Below are 21580 nucleotides of genomic sequence, written 5' to 3' on the forward strand. Positions count from 1 at the left end.
ACCTTGGGCCTGGGCTCGAATGCGCACAGGGCTCTCCAAGAAAACATGGAGGTGTCCTGGACAGGAGGCACAGGAGGGAGCAAGAGAGGACAGCAGGAGAGAGTACTGCTGGGCAAGGCTTCAGGGAGAGGAACCATCGGTTGTAGCCAAGAGGACTGGTGAGTGGCATGCACAGTCAGGAGGACTGGGGAGGCAAAGAACTGGGAGAGTGCAGTCGGAGATGAGTACAGAACCAGAGGAGAGGACTGTGGTGTCCTGGGCAGTGGAGTCGGGCAGCTGCAGCCAAGAGGGCTGGCAGGGCTTGAAGAGGGCTGACTGGGATCCGTAGCCGCATGTGGGATAGCTAGTACCAGAATTTACTATTTTCTTTTTGCTACACCATAGGTGCCCGCGGTCCCTCCCTGTGAAGGACAATTGCTTTAGGCCTGTCTGAATCAGTGTCAGGCCTACAGTGCTAGTCTGGAGAATGAAAGAGAGGATGTGCAGGAAGAGTATGGAGCGATACTTAGAAAAGAGGAATCGATGTGCAGGAGGAGTATGGAGCAACACTCAGAAGAGAAGAAGCGATGTACAGGAGTATGGAGCGATACTCAGAAGAAAGGAAGTGATGTGCAGGAGGAGAAATGGAGTGATTATACAGGATGTATATAGAGTCCCAAGTTCCAATATTTGATCATGTGGGCATCTCATGAGTCCCCATTCCTAGCCAAGTTCCTGTCAATAAAACAAACAAAAATAAAATGCAAGGACTGCTTTATTGTCTCTGAAGAATGAAAAGGTATGTGCCTGGCTGGGCAGGGTGACAGACGGACCATTATACTTTGCAGCCTCTATGGGGGTACCGCTACATAATTTAAGCCACGCCCACATTTGGCAGCGGCTGTATCATGTCCGCACACTCTTTGATCAACGCTTGTATCATGTGGATGGATATAGGATATGACAGGTTGGATGGATATGACAGGATGGATGGATATGACAGGATGGAGATGTTTGGGTCATGATTAGACAGCTATGATTTGGGTAAAAGGTGGGGATGGGAAGAGACATTGTGGTGCAGGCTGGAGAGGATGACTTCTTTATTCAGCGGGATGTTTGTACAAGAAAATATATACTTGGTGGGAGCAGTCAGGTGACACGGGTAGGGACTTGGTGGGAGCAGTCAGGTGACACGGGTAGGGACTTGGTGGGAGCAGTCAGGTGACACGGGTAGGGACTTGGTGGGAGCAGTCAGGTGACACGGGTAGGGACTTGGTGGGAGCAGTCAGGTGACACGGGTAGGGACTTGGTGGGAGCAGTCAGGTGACACGGGTAGGGACTTGGTGGGAGCAGTCAGGTGACACGGGTAGGGACTTGGTGGGAGCAGTCAGGTGACACGGGTAGGGACTTGGTGGGAGCAGTCAGGTGACACGGGTAGGGACTTGGTGGGAGCAGTCAGGTGACACGGGTAGGGACTTGGTGGGAGCAGTCAGGTGACACGGGTAGGGACTTGGTGGGAGCAGTCAGGTGACACGGGTAGGGACTTGGTGGGAGCAGTCAGGTGACACGGGTAGGGACTTGGTGGGAGCAGTCAGGTGACACGGGTAGGGACTTGGTGGGAGCAGTCAGGTGACACGGGTAGGGACTTGGTGGGAGCAGTCAGGTGACACGGGTAGGGACTTGGTGGGGGCAGTCAGGTGACACGGGTAGGGACTTGGTGGGGGCAGTCAGGTGACACGGGTAGGGACTTGGTGGGAGCAGTCAGGTGACACAGGTAGGGACTTGGTGGGAGCAGTCAGGTGACACGGGTAGGGACTTGGTGGGAGCAGCCAGGTGACACGGGTAGGGACTTGGTGGGAGCAGTCAGGTGACACGGGTAGGCTGTAACCTTTGAGCTCATTCAGCCTTACTGGGTGCAGTTATGAAAAGAGAGACATCCACCCCTCCCCCACATAATACATCCTGGTGATCAAAAGGAATGTTGCAACTGTGATCAGGTGACCTTACAGACACACAACTACACCATAACAATCAGATCACTGGAGCTTCTCTGCCCAGCTCTGAGTAGATACAGCTCCCCTAAATCAGATCACTTGTCTGTGTATCTTCTGCTGGCCGTCCTGTGAGTTCACTGCACCATGCATTTCCTCCTCTCGCACTGATCTGTGGATCACACCCCATGATGAGAAACATCCAGTCAAAACCCAGGAAAGGCAGCCAATCCTGGGAGAGCTGGAGAAGAAAGAGGAGGGAAGGGGGAGGGGGGATGTACATTTTGAACTTAGTACACAGAATGGCTCTCTCAGGCTCCTGCATGAGATATGTAAATCACCTGTCACTCACATCACTGGGAGAAACAGACTTTTATTTCTGTCTGTTTTTATCTCACTGAAAAAAGATAAGAGGATTGCTCAGAGCTGGATTAACTCTTCGTGGCAAGACTGGGCACAGATGACATGAAATCCTATACTGTATAAGGTTCAAGCCTTGATAAAAAAAAAAAAAAAAAAAAAAGAAGATTTGTGTTTAAATCTACTTTAAGTTTAAAATTGAAGCCTGGTTAGAGCAATTAGGTGCTCTGCATCTTAAAGAGGTAGAGGCTTCCATTATGGAAGTAGAACCTTACCTCCTATAACATCTAATACATGTGTTAACTGTCACACCAAAAAGAGGTCTATAGCATCCTGTGGCTGACTACGCACGATCTATAAAGTACTAAGAATAGCTCCTGTACCAGAAGCAAGATTACAGGCTGTCCCCATGGTGTGGGGTCCAGATATGGCTCCCAAGGTTTTACAGCAGATGTACTGCTTCTATTATGATATTCAAAGACAGTGAAGAGTTGATTGCAGAGTTGACTGAAGAATTTGAAGATAAAATAATAAGCAAGTTAAGCTAAGCGTAATTTCTTGGTAAGAGAAGAGGTCCATCACCTTAGGAACACCTGAAGGTACAAGCTTATAACCCAGGGTCTATGAATTTTCCTCCTTTTTCCTGTAATGTACGATTAAGGTAAAGTTCTGCTGCTTTCATGCAACCTTCTGCCCTCTCCGCCATTCACAGAACTCGTATTACTACATTCCCATAATGCATTGCGTTCTGCAAATGGGCTGGGGAGTTCCCGTAATTCAAATTTCTCCACATCCCAAAGACAGAATGCGGATGCATTGTGGAAATGTGGTAATGTATATGGCGGAGAGAACAGTGGGGGGGGGGTAGGCAAACAGCACACTTTTTCTCTGCAGTTACCGCTTTCAGCAACGGTAGACAGACGCTCAGGACAGTGTTCGGTGGCTGTGAGGAGGCACAGCAGGAACGTTTTTTAGCAGCAGCTTGCAGGTATGCGATACACAAATTTACATGCAACTAATGTGTTTGGTGCTGTACCGCCCCCTCCCCCCCAAAAGAATAAAAATAAACAAAACTTTAAACAGATAACAACTTACCTAGAAATAATTGTGATCCTTCTAAAGTACTCCCTGCAAAGGAGTTATTCATATGTTCATACAGCTCCTAAAAATGATAAATAATTTTAGAGAACGGGATGTAAAATGTGTTTGTTCTGACTAGGGGATATGTTAATTATAACAGTTGACAATTCCTGGTCATTCACCATCCCTGTTTCTCTCAGAGATGCGGTACTAAATAAAGCAGATTCCCACCCAACTTTACTACTTGGTCTTAAACGAAAGATCACCCCTCCACCCCTCGCCTTTGGATATACATTTTATTTTATTTATTTTTCATTACCTTTGTAGTAAAAAGGTGAACTTCCGCCCCCAGCCTCTCCACAGCGAGGTACATCAGTTCCTCTTCTGGCTCTGCCCCTCCTCCAACCCCAACCCCCGCCCCCCCCGCTGACCTGTGTGTGTCTCAGAAGATGACAGGGCCATTCAGAAAGCACAGCGCAACTCAAGCATGCGCAGTAGAAACCAGCTGTGAAGCCTGAAGGCTCCACTGCCGATTTCCCTTAGTTACAATGGCAACGCCTGCACCCGATCTGATGGACGGTTTGGCCTCGGGGGGCCAACACTGTGGGATCCCTGGACAGGCAAGTGTCCTTATAAAAAGTCAGCAGCTACAGTGTTTGTAGTTGCTGACTTTTAAAAAAAAACTTGAGGGTGGAACTCCGCTTTAAATCAAAAGATCTAGGCCAAATCAGCTTTCCAACACGCAACACCAATTTTTTTATTGCAATTAGTAAATAGTGATATTTCATATGATATTATAACAATGTGGAAAATGACAGGTCTATTTTCTCAATTGTTGCAGGTAATTGAATCAACCTTGGTGGAGAAAAATGGTGTGCTGTTTTTGCAGCCAAGACAAAGCAGGCGGTTTTGAAGGATTTAGGGTTTCAGTGCATAGACCATCCACTCTATTCACCAGGTCTTGCTCCATCTGACTATTACTCATTTCCTAACCTTAAGAAGACACTAAAAGGACATTTTCAATGGATTCAGAGGTCATAGCAGCAACAGAGCAGTTTTTCACAGAGCAAAAAAAAAAAATATTTTTTTGGAAGGGTTAAGGAAAATGGAGAGATGATGTGCCAAGTGTGTTTAACTTAGGGGAGAATATGTAGAATAGCAGGCAAGTTTCGTTTTCTAGTTCATTTCCTTCGTGGTCAGGCCAAGAACTTTTCAGCCCCCACTCACCTCTCGTATTGCAGCTTACCAGTCCATAGATGTGGCAGTTGCATTCAATTTAATTTTTCAGGCTAAGAACATTTTCAGCAAGTACAGAAAACACCTATTGATCTTGCCAGAAATGCAGTGTCCTTGTCACTTTCTGTGAGGTGAAAACACAATATAAACAAAATGATCACTCACTTGTAAACTACTAGACCTCATCAGCGTAGGGTGGCGGAGGGATAGGGACCTAGATGTGATGCTCAACTGTAGTGGAGAAACGTTAGGTCAGCAACATGATTTTTTTGGTCTTGCCTGAAGGGGCTGGATAATAGGAATAAAGGACCAGAATTGTGTATCTTGGCAACCTAGGCAGTCCTTCTACAAGCAGTTTAACAGTCTATTTTCAGTTTTTGTGTGGAGTTCACCATTGAGCAGCACACAATGAATGGGGATATCAGATAAAGGTCAATGTGGAAAGAAAAAGGTATGTCTTCAAAATGTACTTAAAATATATTTGTACCATGGCGTTATCTTTCTTATTTCCTTCCTGTACTTCCAAATCCTTCTCCAGTTCTTTTCCCTATCTGTACTCCTTTCAACTTACTAAACACCTATAGACGACATCCAGTGAATCAAATGACATTTTAAACTTTGGTTGTTTGTCATTAATGGACAAATCCAAAAAATAACTGTATAAAACCAAGAACATGCGACACTTGGGAAATGTTTCTGTAGTATGGGTGTGTTACATACCTTTAGAATTGATATCTGTGAAAAATCCTTCTCTTCAAAATAGGCATGAGTAATTAACTGAAGTTTGGCTTGAAGTAACCCATACAAGGGCTGCAAAAGGAAAAAAAATATAAATATATATATGCAAAACAATTATATTAACTCTATGCATGTAAAATGAACATCAGCCAAATGTCAGGACTGAAAAAAGGGGTCATATAAAATATCAGATTTTTTTTTTTTTTTTTTCAACACAATATGCAGTATGCTGCATTTTGTCGAATTACACTAAAAGATAAATTCAAAATGAATGGTCTTGGAGCATTTCATTGCAGGTCAAACATTAATGATTGTCCTCTGTTTGACTCACTTCGACATGCTTTCTACAGTTTTGTTCCTGGCTTTATTGTACTATATTGGGAAGCAAGGTTAAAAGGATTTGAGTTGAGCGATAAACAGGAGTGGAAGGCTTAGAAAATGAAAAAACCTGGAAGATGTGGATGGATGAATAAATATGTATATATAAACTCAGGAATCCAGAATTCATTATGGGGAACCAGTGGGAATTTTTGAGGACTCCTTGGGTTTAAAAGCTGTCACCAAAACCTCTCTCATAGTAATTAAAATGAGCAATTCGGATTCCCTTCTGTACCCTCCCATGTGCTTCTAAGCTCCCCGGGACAACCAAAACCCAGGGTTCTCTAATGGATGGCCCACCCCCTCCAAAAAGCCAAAGAAAAAGGTCATAAAAACAACCCAATTTTGAGGGGGTCAGGATTTTTGACGACCACCAAAAATTAGGAATCAGAGCTTTAACTTCTACCAAATAAGGTCAATAAATTTGTATGGTTTAAAGGTGTATTGACTTCCTGCCTACATAGATTTGTCCAGCCATAGACTAAACAGTGTAAATGAGTAAATCATAATCAAGACAGATCTCTGGTTACAACATAAATCCTTAGTATTTTCCAGCACATTAGAGCCTCAATCCTTCCTCATTGTAGTGTAAGAGCACAAATTGTAAACTCCATTTCATTGCTAGAAAATTCTGCCAACAGGAGTGACTGTAGAAGGAATGTATATGCGCTACCTCTCAATCTGAAATCTTCCAGAGTTTTGCAATGCACCACTGACAGAGCCAAGTATACAGCACGCTGCTGCTACTTACCTGTGTCAGGTATCCATATTTGCAAGTGTGGTGCATTGAAAAGCTACTGTCAACTCCAACACATGTAAATGAACGAATATAGCTGACACCCGCTGCAGCTCTTGCAATACTTTACTTGAGGGATTACAATATATAGTAGAATCCTCCAGACTCACATGTATCCACCGTCAGTGCGTCTTAACCATAACCAATGATATGCATGAGCTATGCATGAGCCTGGAGAAGTCTATGTTGTATTTCCATAAGTAAATAAAGCATTGCGAGAGCTACAGCGGGTCTGGCCCCACTCCTTGTCAAAAGAGAGTCATAATTGGTACACACAGCTGCACTGCCACTTCATACATCCATAGAAAAATAAGAAAAATGCAGGAATGACTGTTAATACACGACTCAGACATATTTGAAATGTGTAGTAAATCCACAACCACTGCATACAGCATTGCACCTCGGTAATTCTGCCCAATCTCTCCTGTCTAATTTCTGCATTACAAGAATATCTAAATTATACATTCCCACACTAAAGCGGGTTATTTATACACTAAGATTTCTCTTACAGTGAATCTGTTGATTCCCCCCCATCCATGCTAATCAGGAGTCTCTGTGGTTGGTTGTTGGTGCCAGCTGTCAGAAAATCCGAATAGTGGCTACATCTAACTAAATGCAGCTACTGTTTGGCTGTCAGTTTTCTGCCCAGTTCCTTTCATTTTCAGATTGAAGGCTGTCACATGGGAAGGTGCTGACAGGGTCAGGGATTTTGGCCAGTTCATAGGTCAACAGATGAAACTGGTGTATGACCAGCTTAATCCTCCACTTGACAATTAGCTCCCACTCTGCCAATATTCATCATTCTCCAAGCATTATAACTTTTTGCTCTGCTTCTTCTCAATAAGATTCCACTCTAACCCCCAGCCATGATCAGTTCACATTTTGTCTCCCTCCACAACCAGAATATTCTACTCTTCCCTCCAAACCCCCTCCCACCTCTCCCCAAAATGACCACCTCCTGCTTTGCTCACCCCAGTCCTGATCACCTCCCATCCTGCCTGTCTCCTTTCCCCATTGTCTTCCACCATCTACATGATCACACTCTCCCGACTCCCTGCCAAAGCCCGCTCTAATACTATCTACTTTATGAAGGGACAGTGGCGGCCCCTCTCTCCTGCCCCCACCCCCTCTATCACCAATAAATAGGTTCATGCATTGCATGAATCTATCTATGGCCACCACTGCCACCCCCTATTCAGGCGCCCGGCCTGTCTTTTGGGCGCAGGCGCCTGAATTACAGTGGCGGGGGGTGTTTTGGAAGCACCCGATTAGAGTCGTAGGCTCTAATAGGTGTCAAAAAAAGGTGACCTGCGAGCGCCATGCTGGGCGCTTGCAGGTCACTCAGCTGTGTTGCAAAAGCGTTTCCTAACACTAAACCGCCTCTCCGCCAATCAGGTGCTCTGTTACTTGTCACCTGATTGGCTGAAACGGCAGGCGCTGCTATTGGACACCTATCAGGAGAAGAGGACGGAAGATGATGACGACAGGAGACACGTAAAGGACCCTGCTCGTCGCCGTCACCCACTGCCCCACCAAGACAGGGTAAGTGCCAGGCAGACGGCAAGCGGGTGGGGGTCACACCGGGGGCATTCAAGGGCACACTGGCAGCATTTATTGGGCACACGGGCAGCGTTTGATGGGCACAGAGCCTCAGTAATTACTGATGGGTTATATAGGTATTACTAGGTGATTGGACACTGGTCACACCCTAAATAGGAAGTTCAACCCCCTATATAATCCCTCCCCTTGCAGGGATACCTCAGTTTTGTAGCCAAGCAATATAAGTGTATTAGAGGGGCGGGACCTATGTGCCCCATGACGTCCATCGAAAGAAAAGGATTTTACAGGTAAGCTGTTATAAAAAATTCTATTTTCTTTCTCGAACATCACGGGACACAGAGCCTCAGTAATTACTGATGGGATGTCCCAGAGCAATGCTACCTGAGGGGAGGGGAATCACAACCAAGTAGGGTGCAATCAGACCTGAGGACCCTGTACTGCTGCCTGCAGCACACTACGCCCAAAGGCGATATCCTCATGCCTTCTCACATCCACCTGATAAAATCTGGTGAATGTATGAACTGAAGACCAGGTTGCAGTCTTGCAAATTTGAGCCATAGAGGCCCAGTGACGCACTGTCCAAGAAGCACCAATAGCCCCCTGGAATGTGCTTTGATCTGAAACGAAGTAATCCTTTGTTTCAAACCGTAAGTCTGAATAATCAATTGTCAAATCCATCTAGGAATGGTAGATCTTGACGCTGCCTGTCCTCTATAGGGACCCTCTGGCAGCACGAACAAAACCTCCGTTTTGCGAATTTGAGCAGTTGCTTCCAGATAGGTCTTGACTGCTCTTACTACATCCAAAGAATGTAGTGACCCTTCTTCCGAAGAACAGGGATCTGGAAAAAAGGAAGGCAGAACAATGTCTTGGTTTAGATGAAAGTCTGAAACCACCTTCGGTAAAAAAAACTAGGATGAGGGCGCAACACCACTCTATCCTTGTGTACAATCAAATAAGGCTCTTGACAGGAAAGAGCTGCTAATTCTGATACTCTTCTAGCAGAAGAGATGGCTACCAGAAAAATTAACTACCTTGTCAGCAAGACCAAAGGAATCTGACGTATTGGTTCAAAGGACTGTTTCTGTAAAACAGACAGAACCAAGTTCAAGTCCCAGGGGTTAGGGGCGCCTTAACCAGAGATTAAGACGCGTCACCCCCTGCATAAAGTTTCGGACCAAAGAATGCTAAGCAAGTGGCCGTTGAAATGATACTGATAAGGCTGAGACCTGGCCCTTGATGGTACTCAAGGCCAGCTTCATCTCTAATCCCAATAGTAGAAAATCAAGAATTCTACCAATCACATATTTTCTGAGATGCCAACCCCTGGATTCACACCAGGATACATAAGCTTTCTAGGCTCTCTGATAAATTACTCTGGAAGCTGGCTTCCTTGCATTGATCAAGGTAGATATCACAGGACCTGAAACCCCACGGCTCTTCAGAACCTGGGTTTCAATAGCCAAACCGTCAATTTTAACGTTTGCAAGGCAGGATGGAACGCTGGACCCTGAGATAACAGGTCTGGGCGTGACGGTAGGGTCCACGGGGAACCCACTGTCATCCTTACTATTTCCGCATACCAAGTCTTCCTGGGCCAAGCGGGGGCTACCAGAAGTACCGACCTTCCTGCCTGATCCTGCAAAGGAATCGTGGCAGTAGCAGAATATGCGGGAATGTATAAACCAGTGGGAACCGATGCCACGGAATCACCACCGCATCCGTCCCATCTGCAAGAGGATCTTTTGTCCGTGCCACAAATTTGATATAAGCCATTGCTGTGGCATTGTCGGACTGGATCCTGACTGGGCAATCCTGTAGCCTGAGAGTCCAGGCCTTTTAGGGCTAGCTATGCCGCACGGATCTCCAGAACGTTGATGGGTGGAGACCTCTCGGTCTTGGACCATACCCTTTGGACCGCAGACTGTTCCAGAACTGCTCCCCAACCCGAAAGACTGGCATCCGTTGTTACCACCGTCCAGGTGACCGGTAGGAAGGATTTCCCTTTCTGCAAGCTTTCGGGTAGTAACCACCAATTGAGGCACTGACGCACTGCCTGAGACAAGTGCATCGGAAAATCTAATGCCTAAACCCTCTTGTTCCAGGCCGACAGGATACTGTTTTGCAACAGTCCTGACTGAAACTGAGCATAGGGAACTGCTTCGACGAAGCTACCCTCTTTCCCAGCAGCCTTATACAAAGGCGGACAGAAGGACCCTTCCTGGTCCTGACTACCGGAATCAGCTCCCTTAAGGCACTGATCTTTGCCTGAGGAAAAAATATCTTCTTCCTGGGTTGTATCTATGATCAGACCCAAATACTCCAGTTTTCTTACTGGTTTTAGGAAAGATCTTTCTAGGTTGAGGATCCAACCTAGGTGTTCCAGATACTTGACTGTGGTCCTCAAGTTCCCATTCAACGAGGCTACCGACCGGTCTATCAAGAGCAGGTCGTCTAGGTATGCTATGACAGTTATACCCTGAACCCTTAACCTGGCCAGAGGAGGAGCCAAGATCTTTGTGAACACTCAAGGTGCAGTGGCTATCCCGAAAAGCAGAGCCACAAACTGGAAATGACGCCCTCCTATCTCGAAGTGCAGAAACTTCTGATGAGCAGGAAAAATGGGCACATGCAGATATGCATCTCTGATGTCTATCGATGCCAGCAAATTCTCCTCCCTGCAGGATGGAGACTACTGTCCGAATTGATTCCATGCGGAAAGACCGAATCCTTAGGAATCGATTCAGATCCCTTAGATCCAGAATGGGTTTGACAACCCCATTTGGCTTTTGGACCGTAAAAAGGTTGGAATAAAAACCGAATCCTTGATCCTTCTCGGGAACCACCATAATGACCTCTTGCGACAAAAGTCGCTGTAACGCTAGAAGGAGCGACTGTTTCTTCTCTGGATCTCTGGGGACACTTGATCTGAGGAAACGAGGAGAGGGAAACTCCTGGAACTCCAGTTTGTAACCTAAGGTTACCGTGGAGATTACCCATCTGTCCTGAAATCCTCCTGCCAGAGCTTTTGAGAACTGTAGCAGTCTTCCCCCCCACTCGAGCGAGCGGGGCGCCCCTTCATAAAGAGGCCTTAGAGTCCTGTCTAGCAGGCTTCTTCCCCCAGGACTTTTGTCTCTGGGGTTTGACTCTTGTTTCTTGACCCAGACGGAGAAGGCCGTCGCAACTGCCTAGAGGCTGATGCCCCTGGCACTGGGGAAAAGAGTCAGTTTGAAAGAGGGACGCTTACTCCTCTTCTTACCAGGTAAGAGAGTGCTCTCCCACTAGAGAACCTTTGAATATAATTATCCAAGTCTTCTCCAAACAGCCTTGCACCCTGAAATGGAAATGCAGCCAGAAGTTTCTTACATGGTGCTTCAGCTGACCAATTTTCAACCATAAGATTCTACGCATACGCACCAACCCAAGTGAAAAACGAGGGGCTTGCATTATAGAATCTCTAATGGCGTATATAGCAAAACATAAGGCTGCTGGAAGGTTAGCCACCCCCTGGGCCTGCTGTTCCAGTAACACTTTGATGACCTGCTTAACCTGGTCTCTTAAGTATTGACAGACTCCAAACGCTGCCACTGCAGGTCGAGCTACTGAACCTGCTAAAGGAGAAAATATCCTTCAATAGGGATTCCATCCTTTAATCCACAGGATCTCTGAGCCTCTGAACATTGTCTACCGGACAAGTCAGACTACGGAGGAAATGGCGGCATCAACGGCCGGGATCCCCCACACCTTTATAAACATTTCTTCCATAAGATAAAGTGTTGAAAACTTTTCCAGGCGGAAAAAACGTTTCTCTGAGTGATCCCACTCAGAATAAATGAGTTTTTTCAAGTACATTATGAACAGGAAAAGCATGTGTTGTTTGAGGCGGCTTCAGTGACTCTAAAGAAATAGAGGGTTCTTTAACTGATTCAGATACAGGTACTTTAAATGTGGAGCGGACCCATCCAGCAAGGATCTATATTAAGACCTTTCTCATCCTGAGAAGCGAAGAGGGCCCTTCTCCACTTGATTCCTCAGAAGGAATCATCCGTCCCATCCCGATCCTCTGAAAGGGATTCTTCTCCTTTATCCCAGAGCTCCTCTGCCTGAGGGTCTTGGGGAACAGAGGAAGGCCTAGTATGTTTTCTTCCACTGAGTGAAGACGTAATCACGGCCATTAATCTTTCCTTTAATCCATTAATGGTTGAGGAAAAAACTTCCTGTGTAATGTATACACAGGGGCTGAAGTGCCAGAAGCAGGTGTAGCCCCTGACCCCAACGGCTCTCCCTGGCTAGCCATCCCAGGCCCCTAAGCGGGGGAAGGTGCTGCAGCAAGGGAGTCCTCAGAACCCGAGTGAGATCCCCTAGAGTCTCTGGTTCTTGGGGTATTTGTACCTTTTCTACCCATAGTGCAAATCAACAAGGTGGCGGTATCACAAAATGAACACTGACTGCTGAGCGATGTAGTCTGGCAAAAGCCTTGCTACCAAATGCCCAGTCTGGTGTTACTCAGTAAATGCTGCCTAGGAGAATGCCTTTGTCCCACCTTACATGCGACCGTCAGCTCTGTGTCCCTCCAAAGGCTTAGTGCACCTGTAAAGTGTGCCTTTAATAGCCTGCAGCCGGCACCTGTGGGCGTCTATGCACGCTGACGCTGTGCTGACACCCCGCCCCCCCACCTTCGTTTTTCGAAAAAACCGCGCGTTTCTAGCGTGATCCGACACTCCGGGACAGCATGGAGGAAAGGCTGGGGGAGGGGGAGGAAGGAGAGAGGCCGGTAGTGATGGGGCCTGCACGTGGCAAATGGCGGCGGCGGCGAAAGTGCGGTGTATAACCGCCTCACAGACCACCTGCGGCCTCCCCCTAGTCTGGGGGGAGATATCCCTGAGGAGAGCCCCCCATCCCATCCTACCTGGAGCCGGCTGGAGGAGCTTGTTGCAGCGTGAAAACACTGAGACAGACATCAGCATGAGAAGGTATGTGCTCTTGGCAGCCCCCGGTGGTGACAATAGGCATAGCATGCATTTACCTTAAAGGAGAAAACCTATTAGAATTAAAAAATTCTGTGGAATCTCCCTTACCTTATCCAGCCGCAGGGTTCTGTTATCAGACCCAATCTTCACCTCTCACGGTGGGCTCCGTTTGAAAAAACCTTCAGAGACTGGGGCCCCTATGAATAGGGGGGATCCACAGTTCTGGGCCTGTAAAGCACCCGGCCAGAAATAAGGATAGAAAACCATTTTCTGATATGCGGGGTCCAGCTCTCTAAAAAAGAGGAAGCGTTACAGGTAAAACCTTGTTTCTTCGGACACGAGGCCCGGGTACCATCCAATTCGGCCTAGAAAAGGACACTTTGAGATGGATCCGGTTCGCCTGGCTTGCCCCAGTATAGGATATTGGATATTCCCTTTGGAGCTCAGCACAGGACATCTTTACACGTCCATCACCTAAGACGCTGGCGTAAAAACTGAGGTATTATATAGGGGGTTGAACTTCCTGTTTAGGGTGTGACCAGTGTCCAATCACCTAGTGATACCTATATAACCCATCAGTAATTACTGAAGCTCTGTGTCCCGTGATGTTCGAGAAAGAAATTTTTTTTTTCACCAGCCGCCACTGTGAAGGGACCACAATCAAAAGAAATATAGGTTCCACTAAATCCACCAATCTGCTAAAGTCATTGTTGTGCTTTAGTATTTGAGAGTTTCCAAACCAGTAATCAGCAAAAAAAAAAAATTTAAAAAAATTACCCACCACACAGGGTTCGGCCTTTCTGTCTACAACAGTCAATCCTGAGATCAGTTCAAAATGTTTTCTACATTCCTGACATTAGTCTTGTTTAGATTACAGATACTGCACCAGCAGTCTATAGACTGAGGATGTACATTATTAAAAGACTCACATTGTTCTGTCTAGCAATACAGCCCCTGCAGCTGATGCTTTAATATGGATGAATCACTTTATGTATTCTTTGGAAGCAGTATAAAACCAACGTCTTACCAGCTGACTCAAAACACAAACACTTTTCTGTACAGTTTCCCGGGTAACATCTGCTTGACGTACTTTCAAAGTCTGCAAAACAGATTATATTTCAATTAGAAAATAAAAAGACTAGAAGCTTAATAAAAAGAAAAAAATACACATATATTTTATATTTATAAAATAAATAGCAATAAATAAAAGTGGTAGAAAATGTAATAATGATAAAAAAACCCACAACATTTTGTACAGTTCGGACACTTAAAGCGGTTGTAAAGGCTCAAGTCTTTTTACCTTCATGCAAAAAAACGTGTGCAGCAGCCCCCTCAGCTCTCCCTAATACTTGCTTGAGCCCCATCTAAATCCAGCGATGTACTTACCCTTGGTTTTCAGGAGACTCTCACTCCTCATCGGCTAAGACAGCCAGTGAGCCAATGAGGAGGGAGAGGGGGTGGAGCTGAGCTGCGGTTCCGTGTGAATGGACACACAGAGCAGTGGCTTGGGAGCGAGCTTGCTTGGGTGACCTCCAGAGCAAGCTGCTTGCTCTGGGGCTCTCGGCAGGAGGGGCCAGGACCGCCGGCGGGGGACCAAGAAGGTATTTTTTATACAATTTTTATGAATTTCTACTGAAGTCTATGGTACCAAAAACGCAACCCGCTGTGGGCAAAAAAGTCCCTGACCCTTTACAAAAAATGTACAGGTGAAAAACACAGATATGAACGTGACCCATAAGAAACCATGTTAAATGGACTGTAGTGCATTTCTACAAAACTGAAAATGCACTGAAAAATGCATAGGTGTGAACCAGGCCTTAATATGCATTTTTTTGACTGTAGGATCAGGTCCTTGGAAAACAATCTGACGTGAGGGGAAATACATTATTAAAAAGTATAAAAAAATATAAGGGGAATACCTTTGCTTCAATCTGTCTATAACAAGAGACGCCATAAACGGTCTTTCGTTCCCCACTTCTAGGTGGGAGGTGAAAAAACACAGTGTCTACAAAGAGAAAACAAACATTTACTAGATTTAAAATGTTTTAAAGTCTCCGGAGTTATGAATATCTGGAAAAACAAACAAGTAATGGGTTATTCAGGTTCAAACAACTAGTGTATCTGAAGTCAATTTTCTTTTTTCATTGTCCCACCTAATTTGTCCCTTTAAGGGGATATGGGGATATACCTTTATTCCCTGTTCTGTAAACACAACAGAAGTTAGAGGAAATCTACGCCCACACAGGCCAAAGATTATGCAATTTTCCTTCCACTACAAAAAAAAGGCTCCCTGTGCTCCCTGCCGGCCAATACAATAATGCAGTGGGAGGGAATCCCCCCCATCAACCTTGACTGTGTTGATGGGGGATTCCCTTCTACAGAGTTATTGTATTCCGCTGGCAGGGAGCACAGGGAGCCTTCCCTGTTAACAGAACACAACAATCACTGCTGGCCAGGGTAGATATAAATCAATAATATATAAAAAAAAAATTAATAAATAAATGAAAAAAAAAAAAAAAAAAAAATAATCAGATTTTTTTTTTTTTTTTTATTTAGAACCCTTTCACACTGAGGCGCTTTACAGGCGCTACAGCGCTAAAAATAGTGCCTGCATAGCGGCGCTCCCGTCTCTCCAGCGTGAAAGCCCGAGTGCTTTCACACTGGAGCAGTGCGCTTGCAGGACGTTACAAGCAGCATCTTTGGAGCGGTAAAGGAGCGGTGTATACACCGCTCCTGCCTATTGAAATCATTGGGGCAGCGCGGCTATACCGCCAGCATAGCGCTGCTGCAGCAGCGCTTTGCGGTGGTTTTAACCCTTTCTCGGCCGCTAGCGGGGGGTAAAAGTGCCCCGCTAGCGGCCGAATAGCATCGCAAAATTGACGGTAATGCGCCGCTAAAAATAGCGGCGCTTTACCGCCGACACACCCACCACCCCAGTGTGAAAGGGGCCTTAAATCGTTTTTTTTAAAATATTTATCAAAGTTATTTAAAGTTATTTATAAAAATCTAATGATAGTTTTCTATGTAAGATACATTAATAATTTAGTCTATTCAGCATGAAATGGAGCATAGCTATGTAGCATGAGGCTGTATTTTCTGCAATATTTACATTTCTGGTAAACTCATTCAATGAATCCAAGCTCTGCAAGCTGAGATAACATGCACTGCATTGATGCATTCACACAATTTCACAGTAACCATGAGATAAAACAAAGTTCAGGAATGCTCCTTTATCCCATTGTTTTGCAAATTTATGTACACTACAAACTGTATGATTAAATTGGTTTGGATATCGCTGTTTTACTAACCTGACAGCTTATTATTCTAACCTTCATTTTGTTTGCAAATATTAAAGATTCTAACTACCACCAAGAATAAGTCCTTACATTTAAAGAGCACCTGTCATTTCAGATCCATCATGGCAGCGCCTGTTAGCTGGCATCCACTCACCTGCTGCCGCCACGTCCCTCACCTTGTTGTGTCACTGCTGCATCGCCAGCTGTCCCATTAAAGTGACTGGGACTGTCGGTGAGTCAACAGCGGGTCAGAAGAGGAGCCGCTGCAGGACAGAAATGACAGTTGCCCTTTAAAATTATGATTTAAATCAAGCCTTTTTGCTAGTGATTTAAAATTGACTGGATTTAAATCAATCAAATCCACCCTGCTGCTGGCTATAGCCACTGGCAGTGATCGCATGAAAAAAAAAATCTGACAAACGGGTTGTACTGAAGTCGATCGTTGGATGGACTTCAGTACAACCAGCCTGCCCGTAGATGGATAGAATTTCGGCTGGCCCCTGCTAAATTGGCAGAGATTTGATCCATCTATAGCCTGCTTAAGACCCCTTTCACACTGGGGCGGCAGGTCTGTTAGCGGTAAAGAGCTGCTAGCTCTATCGGTGCTTTACCGCTGTTTGGCCGCTTTTAACCCCCGTTAGCTGCCGAAGCGGTTAAAAGCGCCCATGTTGCTGCGCTTCTGCCCATTCTTTCCAAACTGTCCCAAAGATGCTGCTGGTAGAACTTTTTTTCCCGTCCCACAAGCACACCGCCCCAGTGTGAAAGCACTCTGGTTTTTACACTGGGGAGGCATGAGAGGCAGTTTTCAGGCGCCATTTTTAGTGCTAAAACGCCTGAAAACTGCCTCAGTGTGAAAGGGGTCCAAGACAGCTGTCATCACTGCGACAAGTGTTGGATGATTTATATTCCTGTTCTGACAACTCACAATTGTGGGTTCTCTCACATTTTCCTCCCTGGAGACCGTGGTCACCAGGATATACAGAAAGAGTACATTTCTCAATCTCCTCAACATCCCATCCAAAAGAGTTTTTAGCTTTAGATACAATTAAAATGGATCAACTGCCGATTTCAACATTGAAGCGGCTCTTCGGTCATTTTTTTTTCGTCTTTCCATCTATTAAATCCTCTGCCCTTGTTGTTTTAACTTTGGATAGTAAAACATTTTTTTTTCTGCCAGTAAATACCTTATACAGGCCACTTCCTCTTTCTTGTCTGGTAAAAAAGCCTAGGCTTATGACATGCACAGCTCTATCTCTCACTCTCTTAAAAAGTTTGCCAAGAAGGGAGGGGGGATGAGTCATAAGAGGGCCAATGAGAGCTGCAATTCCCACCAGAGCTGCTGCGGAGATGTGTGAACCGGCTCCATAGAGAGCTGGTCACAATCTCCTGCTATGCGAAAAATCCGCATCCAATGCGCACAGGTGTGAACCCAGCCATAAGAGGTAACCGGTATGTATCGGAAAGCAATTCATTGTTATTACCGTCCTGTACTTCTGAACGCATCTGGAGCATATTTTTTCACTTGCCACATGTTCCACTGTTGGCTTCTGTATCTTTTATTAAAAAAAAAAAAAAAAAAAAAAAAAAAAAAAATCGCAATAAAAATTATTGGGAGAGAAAAAAAAAAGTCAACATCTTGCAGGTGGAGCCTTGCTCCCTGTGTGTAAGCAACAATCTCTTGGAAGAAGTCTGACAGAGTCAGAACACTCCAATCAGTGGGGAGCATGAGCTAAGTTGATTGCAGAGCTATTGGCGCGACTAAGGGGGCATGTTGGACCTCTGCAATGAGACCACTGCTTTCCACAGGGATCAAGAGTCCTAGCTTCTGGCAGGCTTTTCTACTCAGGCTATTGCTGCTATAGGTGTCCTTTTATGAAACTGAGATTAGCGGCGATCCCGAGTCTCGCCACTGATCTCAGGTCATTACCAGTTTATGAAACTGAGGTAACATGTTCTCCGCAGATTATCTCAGCACAGTGAGAATCTGTAACTGACTGTCACAGAGACGGCCAGTTTATGAATGTGCGATCTCAAGCACCTCACTGGTGATCTGTGACAGAATTCTCACTTTCTGATTCACCATTTCAGAGATGGAGAATCAGAGAGAGAAGCGCAAAGCTGGCTGAGTATTCTGGAGAAAGCAAGAAGTCTTTTGACTTCTTTCTTTCACCAGTCAGAGCACATCTTCCCCACCATTACACACCCCAAAACTAGCAGGATAGGAATTTATAGTGTAAAATATATATATATATATATATATATATATATATATATATATATATATATATATATATATATATAAAAAATGTTCACACCCATGCGATCCGATTCCAGTGCGGACCAAATAAAGGGTCCTGTACCATTTTGGTGCAAATGCAATATGATTTAGGGCCGGTTCCCACAGCTGCGATGTCCGAGATCGGATGTGATTCGCACCGCACTGCAAAATCACATCCGATCTCTGTGCGATGCGATTTCAGCCATACAGATAGTATGGCTGAATTTGCATTGCACTCGGACCAAACTCGTACAGGACCCTTTTTTTTGGTCCGCAGCAATTCACACCCATGCGATTCGATTCCTGTTCAAGTTTGCAGATCGCACTGCGATATGCGAACTGATTTGGGGGTGTCGTTAACTTTTAGGCCCAGTTCACACTTGTGCAATGCCAGACATCGCACAGGCATCGCATGTAATTCTCAGCGCACTGCTGTTCACATTACATGCGATGTCTGTGCGGTGCGATATCAGCCGTACTGATAGTATGGCTGATATCGCACCGCATTCGGTGCAAACACGCACAGGACCCTTTTTTCTGTTCAGACCAGAATCGGATCGCATGTCCGAACTGTCAGTTTGCAGTGCGATATGCAAGCTGAACTGGGGGTGTCGTTAACAACGTATTGACACTCCCCAGCGATTCGCATATGGCAGTGTGAACTGAGTCGGTGCGATGCGCGAACTCACAGTGGATTCGCAGTGTTCTCGCATCGCACCAGTTTATCATTTTTATGTTTATCAATTATAAAATATATTTTATTTTAATTAATAACTATTTATACTTGTATACTTTATTAAAATTATTTTTTTAATGATTATAAATGTATTTTGCATTTATATGAATGGTGTATAGCTGCATTACATTCATTTACTCTACACCATTCACATTTAAATAGGCCCATGTATGATCTTTAAATATTGATAAAAACAATGTTTTTTCATAATTAGGTTAATGTATATTGTGTAGGGGGAATTTAACTTTATTATTTTATTAATATGTTGGGGGATAATGTGTGCTGATTTGTGTTAAACTTTTGTATTTTACACTTCCTCATACTGTAGTCCCGATACATCACGCGAGATTACAGTGGGAGGAGCCGTTCTGAGGAGTTCCCGGCATTTGTAGATCGCTCCTCAACTCAACATAAGAAGCAATCTACACACTTTCATAAACAGGCACTCAGAGGAGAGCGATCTGCTCTGAGAATGCCTGAGAACTGAAATCGGTATTTTACCGCAGTTTCATAAAAGGACACCATAGAAAGAAAACATATGGAACAATGGACACCTTTGTTTTAATGAACATGCAATGTATTTAGTGGATTTAAACTGAAGCTTCAATTATTCTTTAACATAGCAGGAACATTTTTTTAGTGTCTCTACAGTAAGTAGTGGTTTTAAAACTACCAAGCACATGGAAAAAAATCTTCTAACTTTTTGCCTTCAAAACACATGGGCATAGAAAAAAAGTATTCCATCTTTATCCCAAATAACAATGTAGAAATCACTTCACTAACATAAGTAATTTGAAATCCAGAATACAATAAAAATGGTCCACTACTACAGGATCTTTGGTATTCAGTAAGTTTTATTGATACAACAAACTATACAGTACAGTAGTAATCTCAAAAGTACCTTGATACTTTTGAACATCTGTGCTTACTCATAAGGTCTTACGATTAGTCCATAGTCTGAAAGGGTGCCAGAGAAGCAATATGTTGGGGTTACCCCATGCAGCAGCAGACGGAATTATTTGAATTAAGCAGTGACCGCATTATTAGAAAAATCCACAACCATATCTGAATAGAAAAAAATTCTCTAATCTATAAGGGATAACCAACCACTAGTATTGAAGTGGGTAATAATAGTTATATAATTGGTATGCAGCAATGCATAGATGCATTAAATCAACTTACTACCTTAGTGTATTTACCAATTACAGCTGATTTATTGCAGCCCACTTTACTGTTCTTCTAGAAGGCCCGGTTCACACTGGTGCGACATATGCTCCAACTTTGGAAGTGCATGACGTGTATAAATTAATGGTTCCCTATAAGAGCCGTCTTAACTAGTCCAAACAAGTCGGTCCGACTTTGAAAAAGGTTAAAAGGTTTAAAAATAGTGCCTGTAAAGCACCTGAAAAACACCTCCCCTGCAGCCCCAGTGTGAGAGCCAGAGTGCTTTCACACTGGGGCGGTGCGCCTGCAGGATGTTAGGAAAAAGTCCTGCAAGCAGCATCTTTCAGGTGGTGTGGGAGCAGTGTGGACACTTCTCCTGCCTATTGAAATCAATGGGCACCACTGCCGACGCGCCTGCAAAGCGCTTTCAACCCTTTATTCGGCCGCTAGCAGGGGTTAAAAGCTCCCCGCTATCGGCCGAAAAGCCCCGGTAAAATTAGCGGTGCTTTACCGCTAACGCCCCCCGCCCCAGTGCGAAAAGAGCCTAACTGATCCGACTTTGGCATGCGACTTGTGCTCTGAAGATCTTGATAGGGAACCCCACGCCAAAAAACAAAACAAAAATAAAATGCGTGCGGTCCCCCCCCCCCCCCCAAAATAAAAACAAACCGGCATTGGGTTCCCCACAAAATCCACACCAGACCCTTATACGAGCATGGGGGGGGTTACGAGCAAGCGCCCCCCCCACCCAGGACCATACCAGGCCACATGCCCTCAACATGGAGGGTGGGTGCTTTGGGACGGGGGGGGGCTTTGCGCCCCCCACCCCATGTTGATGGTGAACAAGGGCCTCTTCCCGGCAACCCTGGGTGATGGTTATGGGGGTCTGCGGGCAGAGGGGTTATCGGAATTTGGTACATTGTACCACTACTCATTCACCCCAAAAAAGTGTTGAAAATAAATAAAAACAGTACACAGGTTTTTGACAAAGGCCTTTATTAAAAGTAGCTTCAACGTG

At 45.0% G+C, this 21580-nt stretch overlaps 1 protein-coding gene across 1 annotated transcript in view; it reads right to left on the bottom strand.

Moving 5' to 3' along the window:
• The window catches only part of AVL9 (AVL9 cell migration associated), a 141626-nt gene that overhangs the window by 66019 nt on the left and 54027 nt on the right, over positions 1 to 21580 (bottom strand). Inside the window, exons 5-8 of the mRNA XM_073630560.1 lie at positions 15008 to 15093; positions 14116 to 14187; positions 5367 to 5456; positions 3426 to 3492 (exon numbers count right to left, since the gene is read on the bottom strand). Of these exons, the coding sequence (XP_073486661.1) occupies positions 3426 to 3492; positions 5367 to 5456; positions 14116 to 14187; positions 15008 to 15093 (315 nt within the window). The remainder of the gene's footprint in view (positions 1 to 3425; positions 3493 to 5366; positions 5457 to 14115; positions 14188 to 15007; positions 15094 to 21580) is intronic.

Source organism: Aquarana catesbeiana, linkage group LG05, assembly GCF_042186555.1.
Source record: "Aquarana catesbeiana isolate 2022-GZ linkage group LG05, ASM4218655v1, whole genome shotgun sequence".
Taxonomy (NCBI): domain Eukaryota; kingdom Metazoa; phylum Chordata; class Amphibia; order Anura; family Ranidae; genus Aquarana; species Aquarana catesbeiana.